At 42.9% G+C, this 20,068-nt stretch overlaps 4 protein-coding genes across 4 annotated transcripts in view; 3 read left to right on the top strand and 1 right to left on the bottom strand.

The window, feature by feature from the left end:
* Nucleotides 1-489: 489 nt before the first annotated feature.
* LOC105263421 (leucine carboxyl methyltransferase 1) lies at nucleotides 490-4,560 on the top strand. The gene is made up of 4 exons (XM_011299629.1): nucleotides 490-892; nucleotides 1,922-2,105; nucleotides 2,196-2,547; nucleotides 2,624-4,560. The coding sequence occupies exons 1-4, from the start codon at nucleotides 683-685 to the stop codon at nucleotides 2,826-2,828; spliced, it is 951 nt and encodes a 316-aa protein (XP_011297931.1). The 5' UTR covers nucleotides 490-682; the 3' UTR covers nucleotides 2,829-4,560.
* A 506-nt stretch (nucleotides 4,561-5,066) lies between these two features.
* Acadvl (Acyl-CoA dehydrogenase very long chain) lies at nucleotides 5,067-8,063 on the bottom strand. The gene is made up of 3 exons (XM_011299624.1): nucleotides 7,860-8,063; nucleotides 7,432-7,630; nucleotides 5,067-7,163 (listed from the first exon to the last, which is right to left on the bottom strand). The coding sequence occupies exons 1-3, from the start codon at nucleotides 7,931-7,933 to the stop codon at nucleotides 5,544-5,546; spliced, it is 1,893 nt and encodes a 630-aa protein (XP_011297926.1). The 5' UTR covers nucleotides 7,934-8,063; the 3' UTR covers nucleotides 5,067-5,543.
* Nucleotides 8,064-9,154: 1,091 nt separating this feature from the next.
* LOC105263632 (uncharacterized) lies at nucleotides 9,155-11,046 on the top strand. Its single transcript, XM_011299957.1, has 6 exons — nucleotides 9,155-9,409; nucleotides 9,458-9,582; nucleotides 9,854-10,078; nucleotides 10,198-10,333; nucleotides 10,402-10,531; nucleotides 10,804-11,046. Exons 1-6 carry the CDS (start codon nucleotides 9,155-9,157, stop codon nucleotides 10,887-10,889), a joined length of 957 nt encoding a protein of 318 aa, XP_011298259.1. The 3' UTR covers nucleotides 10,890-11,046.
* A 4,881-nt stretch (nucleotides 11,047-15,927) lies between these two features.
* LOC105263417 (hepatocyte nuclear factor 6) overlaps nucleotides 15,928-20,068 on the top strand; it is a 38,641-nt gene continuing 34,500 nt past the window's right edge. The window contains exon 1 of the mRNA XM_011299623.1: nucleotides 15,928-18,302. Within this exon, the coding sequence (XP_011297925.1) occupies nucleotides 16,754-18,302 (1,549 nt within the window). The 5' untranslated portion in view covers nucleotides 15,928-16,753. The remainder of the gene's footprint in view (nucleotides 18,303-20,068) is intronic.

The raw sequence follows: 20,068 nt of genomic DNA, 5'->3' as shown, positions 1-20,068 counted from the left end.
CAGAAATATCAATGATTACCGCCAAATATTCAGCCATTAGTGAAATTGGCGGGAGAAAAATTTTCTCCAGTTCGTAAATTCTAATCTCAATTCCGCGTCCTTGTTTGAATGCCTCAAGTCTTTGACCCGTGAAATGGGAAAAATTGGCAGGAATAAACCATTTGAAGGAATTTCTTACCTTATACACCCAGAAGACCCTCACCCTTTGGACATCTGCACCGGCCTCTGTAGACAGCACGACGTCAGAAGCGCGGCGAAAATTCTCCCTCCAGGCGTCCTTGTTTCTCCGGTGGTGCGAGAGCGATAAAACGACTTTTCCATCTCTCCCTCACTTGGTTCCTGGATACACTGGTCCAGGAGAAGTTTTTTACTTCCCTGGGTGTCCCCTCCACGGATTATTTCCGTTTGTAACAGTCACCCCCACTCTTATAATCACTGGATAAACTTTATGCTGGGACGTCTGTACGCAGTACGCGCGCGGCGAACTCCCAATAGCGACTGACTTCACGTTGTCGTTGCGACCCTGAAGAACCCGGCAGTATGGCCGCTAGTGCTGTGAGTCGCAGTAAGTGACAGCTCCGTAACAATTTACCCCCAACTGTGGACTGATAAGAACCCCGTGAATGTGGTGAATGAAAATGATTTAGACTGATCTGTGACTCGTTATTGGTAAAGATAAATCATGATTAAGGAGATGGCCGATGATGAGGCCACACAGGCAACTAATGATGATGCAAGTGAGTGTAAAAGATACGCTGTGCAACTAGGTTACTGGTCGGATCCTTTTATTAACTTTTTCGTAAGGCAAACCGCGCGAAAACCTCCTGAAATCAACCGTGGATATTATGCAAGGGTTAAAGGCATCGAGGTGTTCATCGATAAGTTCCTGAAGGTGAGTTTGCTATTTTTTTTTTTTGTTTTCATTATTGCGGGTGGCGGTGAATTATTGGGTGTCTGCTTAACCTCGAAAGTGGCGAGGGCTGTGGGCAGGTGCCAGCTGATGTCGGTGGGGATGAAAGAAGATCTCCGCGACGGAGAGGGGGTTGGGGAAACCTTGACCTGGTCGGGGCCCTGGCCTAATTCAACTACGGTTTTACCCACTTTTCGCTAGAATACGAGATATAGGTCAATGGAAAATCAATGACGTTTACTCTCCAGAGTGAATCTTGCTGTGGGAATTTATATATTTTTTTTTGAGTCGATTGATTGCTCGGAGAATTCCAGATGGACACGAGAATTCGGGGGTTGGTCGTTGGTTTTGGCGAAGGAGGCTGTTGGTAGGAATTTATTCAATGAGAGGGATTGGAGGTTGAGGGAAGGTATAAGGTAGTGGATAGGAATTGTTTTGATAGCTGGTGATGATGGGATTATAGTTGAAGGATGCGAAGAATCTGCTTGGTGGGAATATCGTTTTCAAGTTCATGAAAATTTGCTTACGTTTTATTGTCATGGACTTTTCGATTGCCTTTTGGATATGAAAATTATCAGATGGATCACAATATACAGATCATCAATGAAAATCTATTGATATAACAGGGATGAACTCGAAAAATAATCACAAGTTGATATTCGATGGAATTTTAAACACCCGCTATTCTGAATTTTCAGTCTATGGAGAATTCAATAAAATAACAATTTATTTTCACGGTATCAAAATTTTTCTAGCAAGTGTGATTGGTGTATGAGATGTGAATGAAGAATTAATTTAATTGCTAAGTTGAGGAATGTGGCATTTCATTGAACCATGAATCTCGCTTAACACGACAGATTCAAGAGGTTTCCTGTTAGAATTTAAATTAGCTGTATGGGAAATTCACAGGTAATTTTAATTGTAATTAAAAAAATTGGAATCGTGTAATTGCCGCAACTGGAAGTGAACTAGGCGTGCGAGGGCTCATTAACATTTTAATGTGTCTTGCAGTATTCCGGGGGCAAAGGGCAGATAATAAATCTCGGTGCTGGATTCGACACACTCTACTGGAGACTGAGGGATGCGGGCTGTAGTCCCCAGAATTTTGTAGAACTTGACTTCCCAAACATAACAGCGAAGAAATGCTATCACATTAAAAAACACAAGCAGCTTATTGACAAAATCAACACTGAAGGTAGGTTGATGTGGCCCAGGGAATTTTTTAAGCTAGTCTGAGTTTGTGTAGGTGAAATGCCAGAGGTCACGGTAATGCTCTAATTTGCAGATGGCGAAATAAAATTCTCCACCACGGATTTTCATGCTGCTAATTACCATCTCATCGGGGTAGACCTGCGACACATATCAGAGTTGTCGAATAAATTGGTACAGGCGGAGGTTGAATTCAATATTCCAACCCTTTTTCTCGCCGAGTGTGTACTTGTTTACGTAGATAGTAATGCGGCATCTGGTCTGTTGAAATGGCTCGCCGAAAAATTTCCAAATTGTATTTTTGTTAATTACGAACAAGTTAATATGCGCGATAAATTCGGCCAAGTTATGCTTCAGAATTTAAGGTGCAGAGGCTGTTTGCTCGCTGGCGTTGAAGACTGTGAATCATTAGAGACTCAACAAAGACGGTGAGTTATCAATATGAAGATATAATGTACTTCACGCACTTTGGAGATGAAAAATATGCAAAATCGATTGTTCCAGCTTTACTATAAGCGGCTGGCAGGGTTCTAATGCCTGGACAATGGTGGAGGTGTACGACTCACTGCCAGAGTCCGAGAGGAAGAGGATTGAACGCATCGAGATGCTGGATGAGAGAGAACTTCTCACACAACTTCTTCAACACTACTGTATCTCTGTCGCTTGGAATGGCACTATGTTCAAGGAGCTTTCCATTGCACAGGGTTAAATGTTATACGAGCAGAAAGAAAATCTCAAACAAGTTACTCCAGGTAGTGATTAATACAATCGAATGCCTCCATTCGATCTGGTAACGAGATGATTAATTACTCCTTTTTCCCATTTTTTTTTTTGCGCTCCAATTGTGATAACGATGGGTTCTATCATTGTGAAGTGAAAAAAATATGTATATTATATAAATATATTTAACCAGACTGAGATGGACTCTAGATTAATACGAATGGAATGACATTTGTATGGAATGAAGATAAAAACCCCATTTTGGTAATTGGAATTTCGTGTTTTTGGGATTTAACATTTGTTGAAGGTCTGATGGAGTTCTGTATTAGTGAGATTCCCATCAATTTTTTGTTATTCCTCTATTTTTCTGTGATGAAGGGTGAAAAGTTCAGGGACTGAATATCTCGAGAGCCTTGGAAGACGCAGCGTGTCGCCTCAGGAAATCATTGAAATATCTTTTTAAAAAGATTCTTAACGCGTTGTGAACAAATAGCAACGAAAAACTACTTAAAATGAAAGTAGAGAGAATAAATTCAGTGACTAAGCTGATTAACTATTATTAACATTGTATTGAGTAGTTCTGAATTCGTAATTATATTATGACAAGAAAACACTCTAACTTATGAGAAAAATTATAATTTAACTGCCATTTGTATTTACAAAGTGATCCTCCAGTTTTTCCATTTAAAGGTAATTTTTTCAATAGATATAACTTTGAATATCGATATATTCGATAATACTCACTGATAATTGCTTTCTGAAGACATCAGATGATTATTTTCGTATTTAGGGAGAACAGGGTTGTGGATTCATTGCAAACAGATCAATTATCCCAGCCTAGCCAACACGAAACCCATCATCCATTGAATTATTTTCTTAAAAATCGATGTGCACACCTGGAGTAACCAATAAACCAAAATTCCTATATTTTTCTCAGAAATGAAAATTAAACGTCGGAACCTGTCGCTATATTGTCAAATATTCGTAACTCTGAATTTATCTGCATGTAGTAAGACTGTTATACTTTCCTCACTGTTTTCGTTGTAAAACAAACGCGCAATTGTTCATTAATGTCGTCAACTCACACATTCACTTTAAAATTCGAGTATCAAGATCCATTGATTTTTCGGAGAAGAGACATGATCGCTCAAAGATAAAGAATAAATTATTGAAGTTATTCAGTCCTGATTAATTCATGTTGAAAATGAAGATAAATTCAATCAACGAAGTTGCACGTGAATATATTTTTTTTTATCCTTGCACCAAAGAATCTGCTGTCTGACAATACCACCGAATTAGATCCTCCAACTGTTCGATGTGTTCTTTTTTAATTTACGAGGGCAAATCCGGGAAAATTACGATTCCTTGGGCATTTTTCATTTATTATCAGAAATACTTCAGAAAATCGACACCCCTGAAGGAATCAATTTTGTCAGAAACACTCCGAAAAATTTTAATCACTTGAAAAAGGCTTAAATGAAATACAATAGTAAAAAAATAAAACGTTGAAAATAGAATCTGCAAAAATCGTGGGTAAACGTACAGAAAAAAATTTTCAACCTTGACATCAAAGGAATCGTAATCATCCCGCAAATTCGAATAATTGTGAGAATAAAATTTTTCAATATCAAATTTAACGTTTGAAGAATATTTTCCATTCGCTACAATCATTCCTAGCATCTTGAAAATTAAAGAAAACATTTCGACTCAGTTTCCCACTAGAAGCAACTGCAGACGGCATGTCACTTGTCAATCAAGTGTTCGATAAAATACTTTGGAGAAAGGCGATACTAAGCTTTACTTTCTCCGTTAATGCATGATAATTCTTCACCTCACTTATTCTTAACGAAATATATCTATAAACACTAGATATAACGGTGGAAAGAGTGGAAAAGTGTATAGAGATTTCGTGTGCTTCCATGTCAGTATAAATAATAAACAGAATGATCAAAGAACTAGATCTTGTAACGTTCTACGCATGCGATGGCTATTCTAAATGACAACAATCTCTACCACATTCTGAGGCAAACAGTAAACATCGTTGACCTTCAAATGTGCGGTATAAGTTAAGAATTATCAGGAACCGTTTCTTTTTCCCTCAGTATCAGTCGTAGCTAGTTATAAGAGATTTACGTCTTTGATCATGTACAGCCCAATTGTTCAAACAATTATTTTATTATTCTGTGAGGAAAAACAATGAAAGAAGTAACAAATAAAGACTATCGAATTCAAGAATAATCACTTTATTAATCAACTTCTCCATAATTTATCAAAAATATATAAATAGGATAGATCTTCTCAAAAAATATCTTACAAATTTATTTAAAAGTGTCAAAAACCTTTCAACAATCCCATTAATAAACATTGACTGCATTACCACAAATTTTCCTCCAATCACTAAGAAATCAATAAAATAATGACGATTTCCGAATCAAAAAAATCACTTTATTACTTTATTCCTCAATAATTTATCAAAAATATGCAACTAATTTAAATCCTCTCAAAAAACATTTATCAACATTGGATCATGGAATTTCCTCACCTATAGATAAAAAGTTTCCTGATCTTACAAAAAAATGAGAAAACTTATGCCTTCTTGGGGTAATAATAAAAATATTAATCTAGAAACTTCTCTTCTACCATCAAAAAATATTTTCCTTCTTTCGAAACGTGTGAATTTTACATAAATAATTAGTAAAGCTTCCTAGAATCCAAGCGGTGTATTCTGTGCTACCCCCTCAGCCTCACAAATATTTTTGGCGATCTCCCTGAACCTGGTGAAATTCTTCAAATACGAGTCAGATTTGATGATCTTGAGGTTGTCATCAACCCTGCAGGCAGCCTCAGCACACCAGGCCTGGGCCATGAGGAGTTCATGCTGTGCAGTAGGCAATTTTTCATCAGCAGCTTTACTGGCCCTGCTGAGGACAACAGCAGAGGTATAGGTGTCGATGGCAGCCTGTGCTAACCGATTCAAAACAAACTGCTCCTCAACGATTCCCTTCCCATACTTGATGAGTGCAGCTTCAATGCTCTGCCCATAGCTCTCAATGCTCTTTCCCACGAGGTTAGCACTGTCCTGGAGACTGGGATGCACCAGGTGTGAGAAATTTGGAGCGGAGCCCAAGCCCACCGCCTTGGTGGCCCTCTTGGAGACTTCTTCAAAGATGAGGCCAAGATTAGCTGTTGGATTTTTGAATGCCTTTTGGAGCTCCTTGAGATGAGCTCCTCCATACTGTATCCCGGTTAACGCCACAAAGAGCCTCAAAATATCGTTGGCCCCCTCGAAGATCCTGAAGATCCTCAGGTCCCTCAGCACTTTCTCCAATCCCGTCTGCTTCATGAAACCCATGCCACCCATTATCTGAATGGACTCGTCGCAGACCCACCAGGCGGCCTCTGATGCGAACACCTTGGAAATGGCAGCCTCCAGGTGATAGTCTTCACTCCCTTTGTCCATGTTCCCTGCGATCATGTAGCACAGGGATTGATCGACATACTGGAGCATCGCCATCCTCGCTATTTTCTCCTGAATACTTCCAAATTCCTTCAACTTCTTTCCAAACTGCACTCTGTTATTCGCAAATTCCACTGATTTCTTGATGCACGCCTGCATCGTCCCGGAGAGAGCAGCTGCCATCCCAAACCTCCCGTTATTAAGAATATTCATAGCAACCTTGAAGCCTTGGCCTTCGCCCCCGAGAACGTTCTCCGCTGGGATTTTGACATCCTCGAAGAAGACTTCAGTTGTGTTACTACAGTTTATTCCCATTTTCTTCTCAGGGGGACCGCTCGTCACCCCACCGAAGCCCCTGTCCACGATGAAGGCTGTCACTTTGTCCTTCGTCTCCCCTGTCACTGGGTCCTTCATCGGCACCTGGGCGAACACTGTGAAAATGTTGGCGAATCCTCCGTTGGATATCCACATTTTACTTCCATTTAGGACGTAGTGGGAACCATCTGACGATTTGACAGCTCGACACTTGACAGCACTTGCGTCAGAACCAGTGCTCGGCTCCGTCAAGGCGAATGCCGCGTATTCACCCCCCGTCACTCTGGGGAGATATTTCGCTTTTTGCGCGGGGGTCCCATACAGCATTATCCCCTTGAAACCAATACTCTGGTGCGAGCCCAGCATTATACCCACTCCCAGATCGTGCTTACCCACGATTTCCACGAGCCTCCCGTACTGCGTATTGTTCAGGCCCAGGCCACCGAATTCCTCCGGGACTTGAATACCGAAAGCCCCCAGGTCCCAGAGTGCCCGTTTCGTCGTCTCGTCAACCTCTCCGGTTTCGTCGTTTCTCACTGGGTCGTTTACCTCCTGTAGAAGTTTTTGTTTTTAATTTTTATTTTACGACCAGAACTTACGATATTCGGATCATTTTTATATTTTCTATTTCGAGTCATTTTTAATACATCTCACGCGGATGACAATAGAAACTTTAATGACGGGAAGAAAATATGAAATTATTCTGATCTAGGAACTTTAAACGGAGAAAGATAATTTTTCTCGAAATGGAATTTTTACATGACCCGGGGACCCGTCGAATTAATAGTCTTAATATTCTTTATTTTATCCTCATACTAACTTCGAAGAATTTCTCGATAGGATCGATGAACATTTTCAGAGTATCAGTTTGTTCCTGACTCAATGGATTCGGAAAAGGAAACACTTGGCTCACTTGCGCTTCACCTCTGAAAATATTCATCGTGAAGGACTCAGATTCTTTTTTCGAGGCCTTCGCGTCTCTCTCCTTGACTTTGACAGCTGCTTGTGTTGCAAGACATCTGAAACATAAATGCGAGAAATTGAAATAAAATTGCCACCAATAAAACCCACCGTAAATATTTGATTGATAAAAACCGCGTAATCGTCAATATCGTGGAACGCGAATTGGAGAAATAATCGAATGGACTCTACCCGACTGACAAATTGAGAACAATTTCGTAATAATTAAAATCCATGACAACAGAAATGATATTCATGCGCATAAATGACGGATGAGCAAGTTCTTACCTTGAGTTCAAGCTTACGAACTTGTTGAAGCTCCTGGGGACGTGGCCGAGTGCCTTCGAGACTCCGGTGATCATCTTCCTGGTTATTCAAATCTTGGAACCCACCTCCACTCGTTCGTTGAAAAAAATTATAATGTGCCGTTAGCAACGAACGGAGGCTTACTGATGCCGAATGACTGTGAGTTTCGATTGTGGACTTTGATCCGTCAAGCAAGGAGAAATCTTGATGTAGAACGTGAGGGACAGCGTGGCTGGTTCGTAATGGAATACCTTTTGAAACCTGGCTAACCGACAATTGATAATGCCGAGCTACGACAATCAGGGAAAATTTAAATAATATTTATGGATTAAAATGATATTTCTGCCTTCCCTCCGTATCCGCTTTTAAAATAATTAAACAATTTGAGATACTTCCCAAAAAATCGAGTAGAGATCAAGTCAATTAGTTAGACTTTACCTCTTCGCAGCAGTAGTCTTTGAGATCAATCGATATTTAACAAAATTGTAAAATTTGACTCACTTCCCTCTACTAATTAATTCTTGATTGAGCCTTGATTAAACCCTGACGGAAAACGAATTCGAGTCTCGTTTCACCCGTTGCTGAGGTACTTTTTTTCTTCTCGACAAAATCAATTGTTGCTGCGAATTGACAATCTGCATCGTTTGATTTAATTCTACGAATTCAAAGCGAATCGATTCCCTAATTCATTTAGAATCCAATAGACTCGAATCGCGGGATATTGCATACCACCGGAGCGTAATCTTGAGTTTTCGATGTAATATTTCTCCAAGTTGACATGAATGATTAAATTCTTTCAGCTAGATTTACCCTAATGACGAGGAATACTCAAGATTTAAAGGGCGATTCGAGGAGAAATACTGGAGAGTGATGATTGTCTGTTACGAAGTGAATCGGTTCAGTGAACAGAGGCAGCTGTGCCAGGAGATAAGGCGCATGTACACCCATACGAAGTGGTTCGTTCCACTAGAGCAGATCACGATTGTAAGACCTGGGGCATTTATTTTTCCCCTGGACCCCCAAAATATTCCCCTGACCCATTCAAATTGTTATCGAACTCCTCCGCAAGTCGACTCCCATATTCTCGAAGCCATGGGAACACAGATCGGATCCAGAGAATTTCGGAAGTGTGAAACTACGAATTCATTCACTCATCCATGAAATTTTCAATTTATCCGAGTCGATATCGCACTTTTCTCGTTCCCCACTGTGAGAGACACTTGGTTCTACTTGCGCAGCATCAGATCTCCAGTGTCTCTCCAGCCAGCACCACAACCATGACGGAAAAATCGGACCGAGTGGATCACCAGAGGCAGGTGGAAACCGCGAGGAAGGATATTCTGGTGATTCTCGAAAGAATTCAAGGGCAGGGGTTGATCTCCAGGTGCACCAAGCTCTGGCGTGCCTCATCATTACTCTGTGCCCCCAGGAAGTTTCGACTGGCTGGCAGGCATCTCCTGTGTCTGGGGCTTCTCTTCTACCTCAGTTATTACCTCGCTGGGGATTATTTTCTCGCTCATCAGCATCAGAAGGTGAGCCGATCCACTCCTCTGGGTTCTCTTTTTAATCGGTTTGCTCAGTGTCTAGTCGGGACTCCCAATGTGTTTCAAAGGATTTTCCGCCCCGCCGAGGACTGCTCCGTCTGTCAGGACGTTCAACAGGTTGAAAAACTCGCGGACGTTGAGCTCGAAGTTTTTGAAGAGCGGTAATAATTTCCAGTTTTATTTTCGGACACGAAAAAATGATTTTTCTCAGGTTTTGGAGTTCGTATCAAACAAGTGGTTGGTTCATTCTATTTTATTATAATTTATTTATAATTATAATTTATTTTATTTTCGGATAAAGTTAAAATAATTCAATATTCAAAGTTCAAATATTCAAAGATTAATCCGAGAAGTGAGAGAGACATTTTTTCTGTGTCGAGTGATTCTCCGATGGGCACCGATTTCCAATGCCGATTTTTTTTTTTTTTGAAGTTACGCGTATTCAGGACGACCCGTGGTGATTACCGATGCAACGAACGATTGGTCCGCAATGAAAGTTTTCTCATTCGCCTTCTTCAAGTCGCTTTACGAAGATCAAGACGCCAATTGTCAGTTTTTTCCGTATAAAACTGGCTTTCACAATTTGCGGGAGGTTTTCAATATGACGGAGGATCGAGCGACACTCAGGCCAGGAAGCCAGCCATGGTATGTTGGATGGTAAGTCCTTAGAAATTAATTATAGTAGAGGGAAATTAACGAAGCATTAAAAAAAAATTGATTCGACCCGAATTTGATGGGTGTATCAATTTTATTGGGGAGGAAAAATGCAATTTTAGGAGCAATTGTGATGAAAACATCGGGACAGTACTCCGCCAACACTACCATCGCCCTTACTTCCTTCCACCTCTGGCCGAGAGTGAGAAGACTGATTGGATTTTCATGGGAAGTTCCGGTTACGGGGCCCCGATGCACGTGAGTTTCCGTGAATCACACATTGAGGTAATGGCCTTACTGTGTAACTGAACCTTTAACTTTCAAAGGTCGATGATGTAGAGCACGCGTCATGGCAGGCGCAAATACAGGGATCGAAGTTATGGATTCTGGAACCACCCAGAGAGTGTCATTACACGTGCACCCGAGTTGAAGTCATTGTCAATCCCGGAGAGATAAGTACGCGAAAAAATAAATGAATGATAACGCCGAAACTTCATAATCCATAATAATATTTCGATACAACGATTTTAAAAATATAAATTTTTATTAAATTTGGAAGACAGAAAGGAATAACGACTTGGAATTTTCCGGACGAATGAAACGGAATTCTTAATTAGATTTTTTAATTCAGTGTAAATGCTCGATCTCGTGCTTGATATTGAAATTCCAGAAAACTTTTCATAATTTTGAAATACCTGTCCTGTTAATATAAGCTCTTCCCTTTTCAGTAATTCTGGACACAAATCGATGGTACCACCAAACCCGAATAATTTCTGAGGAGCTAAGCATAACAATCGGCGCAGAATACGACTAGATCCCCTACACTATCAGGAAATTACTCTTTAAATATCCGGAAAAAATTTAATCAAATTCTATTAATTCAATGTGATCCAACCCTACGAGATTTTCAACGTTAAAAATATTCATGTAATAATTTTCCTGAATTGTCAACGTCCTGAAAACTCACGTAAACACCGTATGACATTTTTAGAATTTTTAGAATAGACCAAAAAATCCATGCTATCTTCGAACTCCCAACGATCAATATCAACCTTCAATAATTAAAATGTATTTACCCTAATTATCCATCATTTGCGACCAAACAAATTTTCCGGGGATTCTCGGTAAGAAAAAAAAATGATTTTCCCATATAAATTGCCATTACAATTTCCGTAACTATATTATTTCCCCTGCATCTCTAACTGTTCCCAAAAATTCAAGAGTCCCAATAAAAAAAATGTTACAAAACCCTGAGTACGGAATTACAATGACCCGCATGTGCGTCACGCGGCGTCAATCACCTAAAAAAACAATGCTCCTTCCCCCGATTAGCAATCGACAATGCGATAATGAGAAAACCTCTCACAAGAAGGGGGTAACATGGGTTTCACTGGTATTACCCCAGCAACTGAGGATCTGTCCATTGGCCGTGACGTGTACGTAATTATGTCACGTGCCCATACGATAGTCCACCACTGAGCAAGGGGGTCCCCCAATGTGGTATCCCCTGGCTTCAATATCTAAACGTCCCCCCCACCAATCCACCTACAAGAACAACACAACATCATAATATACACACACATACGGGCGGATCTGGATACCTGAAAGAGGAAACGGTTTGGTGGCACGGGTCCCTCGCAGATGGCACACAAACTCACACCTGGCGGCAGGTGAGCTCATGGGCCCCCTCTGCTACCCCATACCAGATACCATGCTTTTTTGACCCCCCTATGTACGAAGGAGAAATAAAATACTGGAGACCTCCCTATGGCTCCTCACCATGTGCACGATCATATGTTCGACCTCCTGTTTCAGGGGGATTGTTAAAGATCCGACAGGCAATAGCTCGATTCATTCATGGGTTCGGATAAAATTCCAATCTGGCATCACCGTGGCCCAGTTGCTGAACGAGACTCTCGACAAAATCGAGTTATCGGAGATTATCGGGATCGATCGACTGGAGTCGGTCATTAACTTGATTTTTTTTTCTGTATATTATTATTATTATTATTCGATAATTTCGTTCGCCAGTTTTCTGGGACATTTTTCATGTGATTTGCTCTGAAACTCGTGATTTTTTTTTAATTTCTAGAACTTTCCAATATTCCATTAAAATTGACAGTGAATTGTTTGAGACCTACAATTCGCAAATAGAAAACCAGACTTTTGAATAGCAGAGCATTCTGCATTAATTAATACCCATTATTTATAAAACCACATTTCAGCGTTCAACATTTAGCCATGATTCCTCTGATTTCAATTAAATTAATTACTCATTGTGATGAATCATGGAAAATTAAATCAGTACCCAACAAAAAAAACGACTCATCTGTAACACAATATTCAATATTAATTATCCTCCATTATTTGAATATATTTGAATGAAGATGGGAATGGAAATGTTGTCTTCATGTTCGGGTGATGGAGGCTTCGATATAATTCTTCTGGTCCATTACTCTCATTAACTCCCATCGGATTAATCCAGCGATCCTGAGCGACGTCGATCTGTCCCAGTGAGCAGGTACGTTTTACGCGTGCTGGTGCATAATTATAGATATTGATTTCTGGAGGAAACCGACCTGCTAAGGGAGAATAGCTGTGACTCTCAACTGGTACCACACACAGTGACAACTCTGGCATGCGAGTGGTAAAGGGTGTGTGACGCCAGGAAGGACAGGTCTCCACGAGATTAGATTGTTCCGCAAATTGGTAAATCCATCGATCTGATCGAAAGGCGATCCCGCGCGTTTCTCACTCTTTGTTTACTTCCTCAAGAGAAACGTATTGCGCCAGTCGAAATTAATTTGGCTTCCTCACGACTTCTCTCCGCAAATGAAACTTGAGGAGCTTCTCGGTTTTACGTTGCGTTTAATAATCACGACAACCTGACACCATTAAAATTTTCTTTTTTTTCCTCATGACCATCCAAATCCGTGGCTGTCTGCTAAAGTCAAACGACTCCAACAGTTTTTCTACTTGTCAATTTAAATCATCAATTTCGGGAACATCTCCCGATTTAAGGGAGATAATTAAATTTCCATTGTGATATTTTTTGTGCAGCTCATAAACGGCTACAAAAAAGGCCATATCAAAAATGCTGTTATCTCCCTTTGATTTCAAGATCAATCGATGATTCCGCAATATAAACTAAAATCTGCTCTTCCCACTTCAACTCAAAAATATTCTTCCCGAAAAAAAAACGAACAATGAACTTCGTCCATTGAATGCACCCACCGAAAAAAAAAACATTCCAGGGCCATTCAATAACCCAAAAATGTCCCGGTAAACCCTTTTTACAGCCGATGAATCTCCGACTGAGAAGTGAGCACGAAACGTCCAGTATTCTCCTCATCCTCCAGAGAGACGGCCTTATGTGCTACATAGAAAACCCTCAAGTTGTATTCTCCGTCTCACCCTCGATTCTTCACATAGATCACATACATTTTCGTAGTAACCCGCGCATCACCACGCGCAAGCGGTCACCACAGTCTTCCCCTAGTCGGGGAAGAGGGGCTTCCCCGCTGCTCCACCACCCTCCACATGTACCCCAAGTCGCCCAACGAGTACATACATATCGGTCGGTCCTATCGATTATTTTCTCCATGTGGAACTTTCCCCTATTCCCTACTTGTTCTCCCTCCCCACTCGGCGTCGCGACGCCCCGGTATAGAGCGGCCATATCGACGTTACATCGTCGACTCACCCTTCCCCCCTATCCCACCACCCCGTGCCACCCCACAGCGCCGTGGGAACAATACGAAATGCCCTGTGAAATTATTTGGAATTTCAATTTTCTCCCTCAAAAAATACTCCACCTCAAAAAATTCACCACTTCCCGTTATCTATCGACATATGGCGATGTTTATCATTCAGAAGCCCCCCACGCCCCTCGCTTCATCACCATTATAAAATTATAAATTAATTCTCTCAGAAAGAATTTTTAAGGTAATTAAAATGGACGGGAAAATCTACATTTACATCGACGAGGCGAACATTGGCAGTTGGGCGTTGAGGATTCTCTAAATTCTCTCAGGGTGAATATTTGATAAAATATTGTAGCCCTGGGTGCACAGTATTACCCCACCGTCCCTGCAACCACCCCAGTATTATTCCAACCCCTCGCGTCGACGTCATCCCCACCCGAGGACCCCTTCGTATCGAGTTCGTTACAGATCCCCGTTAGGAAGATCGCTACCCCTGCCCTCGAGATTTGCGCAACCTCCGTTGTGCCATCGAAATGCGCTTTTCTTCTCGGCTTCAATCCCGAAAAGTCACTCGTTCACCACCAAGTTGAAAATTAAAATCCAACTCATTCCATAATTATCATCGAATTATCGATCCCTCTGGTATATCTCGATAAACGTGTAGTATACTCGATATATCGGACGAGCGGCTGGCAAAACTTCGAACCGAAGCGCGTGCGCTCGTTGGATACATCAACGCACCCAGACAAAGCGTGGAAAGTATTCGAGGGGGAAGAGTGAGGGGTACAGACAACCCCAATGTACACACACGTATGACGAGGGCACACAGAGGAGAGAAACACCGGGTTAGGGGACTCCTGGACGAAAAAGGGGAGGGGGAGGGGGGGGATTGAAGCGTCGCGCGTGCAGATACGTGAGTTAAGGTAAGACCTGGCGGCGGACAAAAAGTCTCTTTTCCCGCGATGCTGAGGCGAAGGTAGCGTCTGATATCGAGTGATAATCGTTGGTTATCGATTAGTGATTATTCTTCGAGATTTGTGCAACTGGATAATCGTGAAGATTGCATACAAACCCTAGAGTGCAGAGGGCTGTGGGCGCCACCAGGCTGTCATTGATTTACGTATTGACGTCTCTGACGGGAATTCGTGCGAGTTGGTGAAATCCAGGGAATTCATCGGCAAACCCTGGGAATTCTCGATCTCTCGGTAACCGCGAAACTTCAATCTACCGAAGAACACCGCCATGACAGTGGGGGGGATGACGTCAGGGGGAAAACAAACCCTCGGGAAGTGGTGAGGGCCGGCGAGTTCGAGTGGTCGATGTGACATCGAATTGGCCATTGATTCTCCATTGACGTTCGATTCCTGCGCGCGATTGTCGCCTGTCGCGATCGTTTCTGCCGTCAATTCACCAGTGTCGAGGATCAGAGTGAATCTAGTGAACAAATTGAACTGAGTGTACCAAATGGACATAGAGAACATAGTGACTACCGAGTATAGTGAATAAAAAAATATATAAATAAAGTAGGTGAGACTCGGACAATTATCGTCAGTGCCTGCACTCGTAAATAATTAAAAGTGAGTGGTTGAGTGACACAGGTGCCATAAGATCCGTGTTTATACTCATGGAATATCGGCGCATCGAGCTACAGCGGTCACGAGGTATCGGAAAATCGATAGAAACCTGACTGACGCGCCGTGTCAAGAGAGGAGGGAGAGGGGGTTAATGCCCGTTGGTAGGGGAAAGCCTGAGGATTTTTGGTGAAACTTTCCGTACCTCTCGAGGAACTGCGTTTCAACCTTCAACGACTAAAAATTACCACATGAAAGGGGTATCACCCCCTAGCAACAAAACGCATCGAAACAACAAAGCGCATCCGGAAATAACTCGAGAGGTAGACAAAATGCCGTGTGATGTTGCCAAAGGATATAACCATGAAGAAATAGTTTGGAAATAAAGGATAAAAGGTGGTACGATAATTCTTGGGGAACACCTGGACCAGCCGCACGCGTCAGACGTCCGTTGTAGGGGTGCAAAAGCCCAGGGTAGGAGGTGTTTCACGGGCAAAACTGGTGGGGGCAATTGTGTTTAAGGGGAGTAGAGTGAGAAAAGGCTAGGGGAAGTAGACGAGACGGTCCGGTTCTTGGGGCTCACGGGTGTCGTAACCGCTGGTTGTGGTACGTACTAATGCCGCCCCTCTTGCAAGTACTCTGTCTTTCTCGTTGCTAAACGTCGCGTTACCACACGTGAAATCTAGAGGGGCCGACGGAGGGAGAGAGAGAGAAAGAGAGACAGACACACACGAGGAAAAGGAAAAACCCCCGTGTGTTTGTGTATGCGTGTATGTGTGTGTGTGCGTGTCCTCACTCGCTTGGCGTATGTCATGGGCGCACGTTGGACGCCACTCTCGTGCACAATCGAGGATCGAATCGAATCGACGATCCTGAGTCGCGTCCTATTAACAAACGATCAGTGGAATGATTCAGTATTGAATAACTGGTACGAGAGCATCTGTTTTGTTGACGTTATGATTAATACGTGTTGTTATCTGAGTGATTTCGATAGTAGCTGTTGACCGAGAAGAGACCGGTGGTGTTTTTGTTATTGTGAAGTGATTGGCTTTTGTTTTTCGGCAAGCGAGGAATACGGAATATCCACGAAAGTAAGGGGACTGATAAGTGATTATTTGGGTGTTTATAGTAATAAAAAAAACTTGTGAAACGCGTGTGCCCGAGGTTAGGACGCCGGGGGGTTGGTGTTGTTTCGATAGAACCGGTGGTACAGGCGCGCGCGGGTACCTGATAACAGCGCCACCGGTGATAAAGAACTTGGTGGAGGGTTGGTGATAGATGATAGAGTGATGAAATGATGAGACGATGATGTAAGATGTGAGAGACATTGGTGGATTGATTGGTGGACGAGGGATAAAAGGAAAATAAAGGAACAAGGTATAAATAAAACTAGATGTGCGTAAATGGAAGGTATAGGGGACATAGCCGATCATCATCGGTCGCATAGCGAGCAATTGTTGGATGCGGTCGATTCACCAACGGCGGTGAGTACGCATGGCCGTGGGGGCGGCTCAAATGTTGCCACTCACAGTGGGGGTGGAAAGAGCAGTAGGGGTAGCAGGCATAATCAGCACCATCATAACCAACACCATCACCACCACCATCACCACCACCACCACCACCACGAGGCCAACATCAGAACGGGTGGTAACGGTGGAGGTGGGGATGAGCGAAATCGTAGTGGGGGACAGGAGCAGCAGCAAAGTGGTGAGGGTATGTCATCGTCAGACTCACAAAGTCCCGATATCGCGTGCGCGAACCTACCTTTGGAACTCCTCGCTGCTGGGGCGCTTGGCGTTAAGGAGGAGCGAGACCTCGCCGCCGCGGAGGATCTGTCACCCTCCCAGGAACATACGGATAGAACAAGCGCTAGGGAGTCACTGTCGGTGATTGTACCACCGCAGGACGTTGACGTTGACTCGAGGGACGCCGACTCGGAGTTATTGAGTCCCGGTAAATTATCACCAACTTCTGGTATAAGTGTGTCAGTTGCTAGTATGATCGACGCTACGGACTTCAGGTCGATGCAACCGGAGCCAACTTATCAGACACTGACATCAGTTGCCGAGAGGATGTCACCGCCAGGCTTTTCACCTGGCTCCTCCTACGCAACCCTTACACCACTTCAGCCATTGCCACCGATATCAACAATGAGTGATAAATTTGTTTATGCCGGTCACACGGCTGGCGGTGTTTCTGGTAGTTTTGCCGTTATGCAGAACAATGGTCTTGGGAATATGGGAATTGGCATTGGTAATTCACCCTATACGTATGATAAATTACCACCAATGGGCATGTCACCACCGCACAATTATCCGTCACCTGGGGCTGGATTACAACCGAGTCCGTTGTCACCACAGAGTGCTTACAGTCAGAGTGGATTAAATTCACCACATAAATCGGCGAGTCCTCATTATGAACCAGCATTTTTACCGAGATTACAGCAGAGTCCTGCTGCACTCAGTCCACCATCACCACCTGTTTCCGCGGCGACGAGTTTCGCGCCTTCCCATCATTCACCACCAACGTTGTCAGTACCAGCTGCATCACCACCACCAATGCAAACCCAATTGCAACAGCAATCACAGCAATCACAGAACCAACAGCAACAAACGATAGGACAACAGCAAACGATATCACATAGTCAGCATGTTCAGCATACGTCTGTTGTTATGAAGACAGTGTCCTCGGCGGGTAATGGTGCTGGTGAAGTTGAGGAGATTAATACCAAGGAATTGGCACAGAGAATTAGTGCTGAGTTGAAGCGTTACAGTATACCACAGGCTATATTTGCACAGAGGGTACTGTGTCGCAGTCAGGGTACACTCAGCGATTTACTCAGAAATCCAAAGCCATGGTCCAAGCTTAAAAGTGGACGTGAAACGTTTAGACGTATGTGGAAGTGGTTGCAGGAGCCTGAGTTCCAGAGAATGTCAGCACTCAGAATTGCAGGTGAGTTTCATCCCTCTCGTTTTTTTTTTCTACCTATTTATTATAACCGCAGCCGACGATACACTAATCAACACAGTAACCCTCTTTTTTTTCACCAACTGTCTCTATCCACCCTGTTCCACGGTTAAAAATAACATAGACTAGGAAAAAAAATTACTTTCTGCTCAATAAATTTATATGGCACAGGTGATTATTTTTCCCAGTTCATCTGAAAATATATTTTGAAAAATCGGAGATATCGGGATACTTGATATTCAAAAAAAATTATAAAACAGTCAATTTTCTCGCGTTTTGATTTTTGACATTTCATAACACAAAAAAAATAAAATCAATCAAAGAGCAATCACAATTTTAATTACACATAAAACACATGTTTCATAAATGTTTCAAGAATACTCACAATCCCCTGTTCTCTACATTTTTTTCAAAATATATTTTTCGCCGAGAGTTACTCCGACCCCTCGCTTCCCTCATTAGTAACATCCCAACAAACAAATCATAAAAAAAAAAATCAACACGCCAGGTATCTCACACCCAACGTGCCCCATGCTCCGCACTGACTTCGCATTTCAATCGTTCGAGTGAAAAATTCATTCACCCGAAGAGCCAAAACACCCAAAAACGGATGACGAGGACGCGTCCCCGACCCTCCTCAACGTCCTCCACCGAACCTCCCATTCCCACCAGCAATTCCATGAATAATTAATAAATCCAACCGGAGAAACCGAAAAATATGCAAAAGTGAAAACGAGATGTGGCGCACACGTGGTGTCCACGTGGTGAGGCGTTCCCTTCCATATCATTCAGAGATAGACGCGCGGAATAACACTTTTCGAATTCAACATCCTTCAGGGGTGGGAGGGGGGCAGGAGAAAGGGAGATGGAGTAACAGAGAGAGATATATAGAGTTCATACACCAGAAACCCTCCTTCGGCTCCCTTCTATCGCCGAAATCCCTCCGAAGCCCCCTTTGCCCCTCTTTTATCTACGTGAGCACAACAGCCACGCAGTATTGATCGTGGTCATGCGGTGTTATGAAGAGGACGCAAGCGCGACCTCGACGTTAGCGACGCCATCGCCATGCCGCCTGCCACGCTGCTGCCTCTGGCTTGCCGCCTACCTCCCCCTTTCAAACCCACCCCCCCAACAACCCCCTAGTCTTTTTCCGCTTTTCCCCTCTCACCCAGTTATCACTCGTATTCACTCTTTTTTTTTCTGAGGCCCCATTTTCTGTCTCTTTGCATCCTCAAGCCTGTCCAACCCTTGTCTCGACTCACCATGGACTCCGGCGCCTTCGCCGGGGGTGAGGGGAGGGACTCCGAGGCGCACATGCTTTGCTGCGTGTCCTCATTACGTTTTTTACTATTATTATTTATTTTTTCATTTTTATTTTCCCATTTCCCCGAGTCGAGGGAATCGTCCAGTGTTCGAACGTATGCGATTTGCCGGATTTGATGTCATTGAAGTACTTGTAATGTCAATTTTTAATGCAGAGATGTTGAATGACGATTTATTGACGAAGGGAATTGAATTCGTTGAGGATAAAAGAAAATTTTTCCCGAATTGGCAATTTTTTTTTCGCTGAAAATAAGCAACGCATCGACCTAATTAGGTTATCCCCTCGATTTTCGATGATCCTCCTTTCTTCGTCATCACATCCTTTGTTGAGTACCGAGAGGCCACCGAAACTCTAGCTCTGGTTCCCTCTCCGGTTCCCCACCGTCGGCTCCTCTGAATGCGGTGGGGGCTGGTGTACGAGGGAACGA

The sequence above is a fragment of the Fopius arisanus genome, unplaced genomic scaffold, assembly GCF_000806365.1.
Source record: "Fopius arisanus strain USDA-PBARC FA_bdor unplaced genomic scaffold, ASM80636v1 scaffold00015, whole genome shotgun sequence".
Lineage (NCBI taxonomy): Eukaryota > Metazoa > Arthropoda > Insecta > Hymenoptera > Braconidae > Fopius > Fopius arisanus.
This window is presented reverse-complemented; position numbering and strand designations above follow the sequence as displayed.

Coding starts and splice junctions, on each gene's coding strand:
- LOC105263421 (XM_011299629.1), top strand. CDS start 683: ATGATTAAGGAGATGGCCGATGATGAGGCCACACAGGCAACTAATGAT. Junction 2,106..2,195: donor TGACAAAATCAACACTGAAG/GTAGGTTGATGT, acceptor TCTAATTTGCAG/ATGGCGAAATAAAATTCTCC. Junction 2,548..2,623: donor TTAGAGACTCAACAAAGACG/GTGAGTTATCAA, acceptor CGATTGTTCCAG/CTTTACTATAAGCGGCTGGC.
- Acadvl (XM_011299624.1), bottom strand. CDS start 7,933: ATGATCACCGGAGTCTCGAAGGCACTCGGCCACGTCCCCAGGAGCTTC. Junction 7,631..7,859: donor TTCGTAAGCTTGAACTCAAG/GTAAGAACTTGC, acceptor TTTATGTTTCAG/ATGTCTTGCAACACAAGCAG. Junction 7,164..7,431: donor CTATCGAGAAATTCTTCGAA/GTTAGTATGAGG, acceptor AAACTTCTACAG/GAGGTAAACGACCCAGTGAG.
- LOC105263632 (XM_011299957.1), top strand. CDS start 9,155: ATGACGGAAAAATCGGACCGAGTGGATCACCAGAGGCAGGTGGAAACC. Junction 10,334..10,401: donor GTTACGGGGCCCCGATGCAC/GTGAGTTTCCGT, acceptor TAACTTTCAAAG/GTCGATGATGTAGAGCACGC. Junction 10,532..10,803: donor TGTCAATCCCGGAGAGATAA/GTACGCGAAAAA, acceptor TTCCCTTTTCAG/TAATTCTGGACACAAATCGA.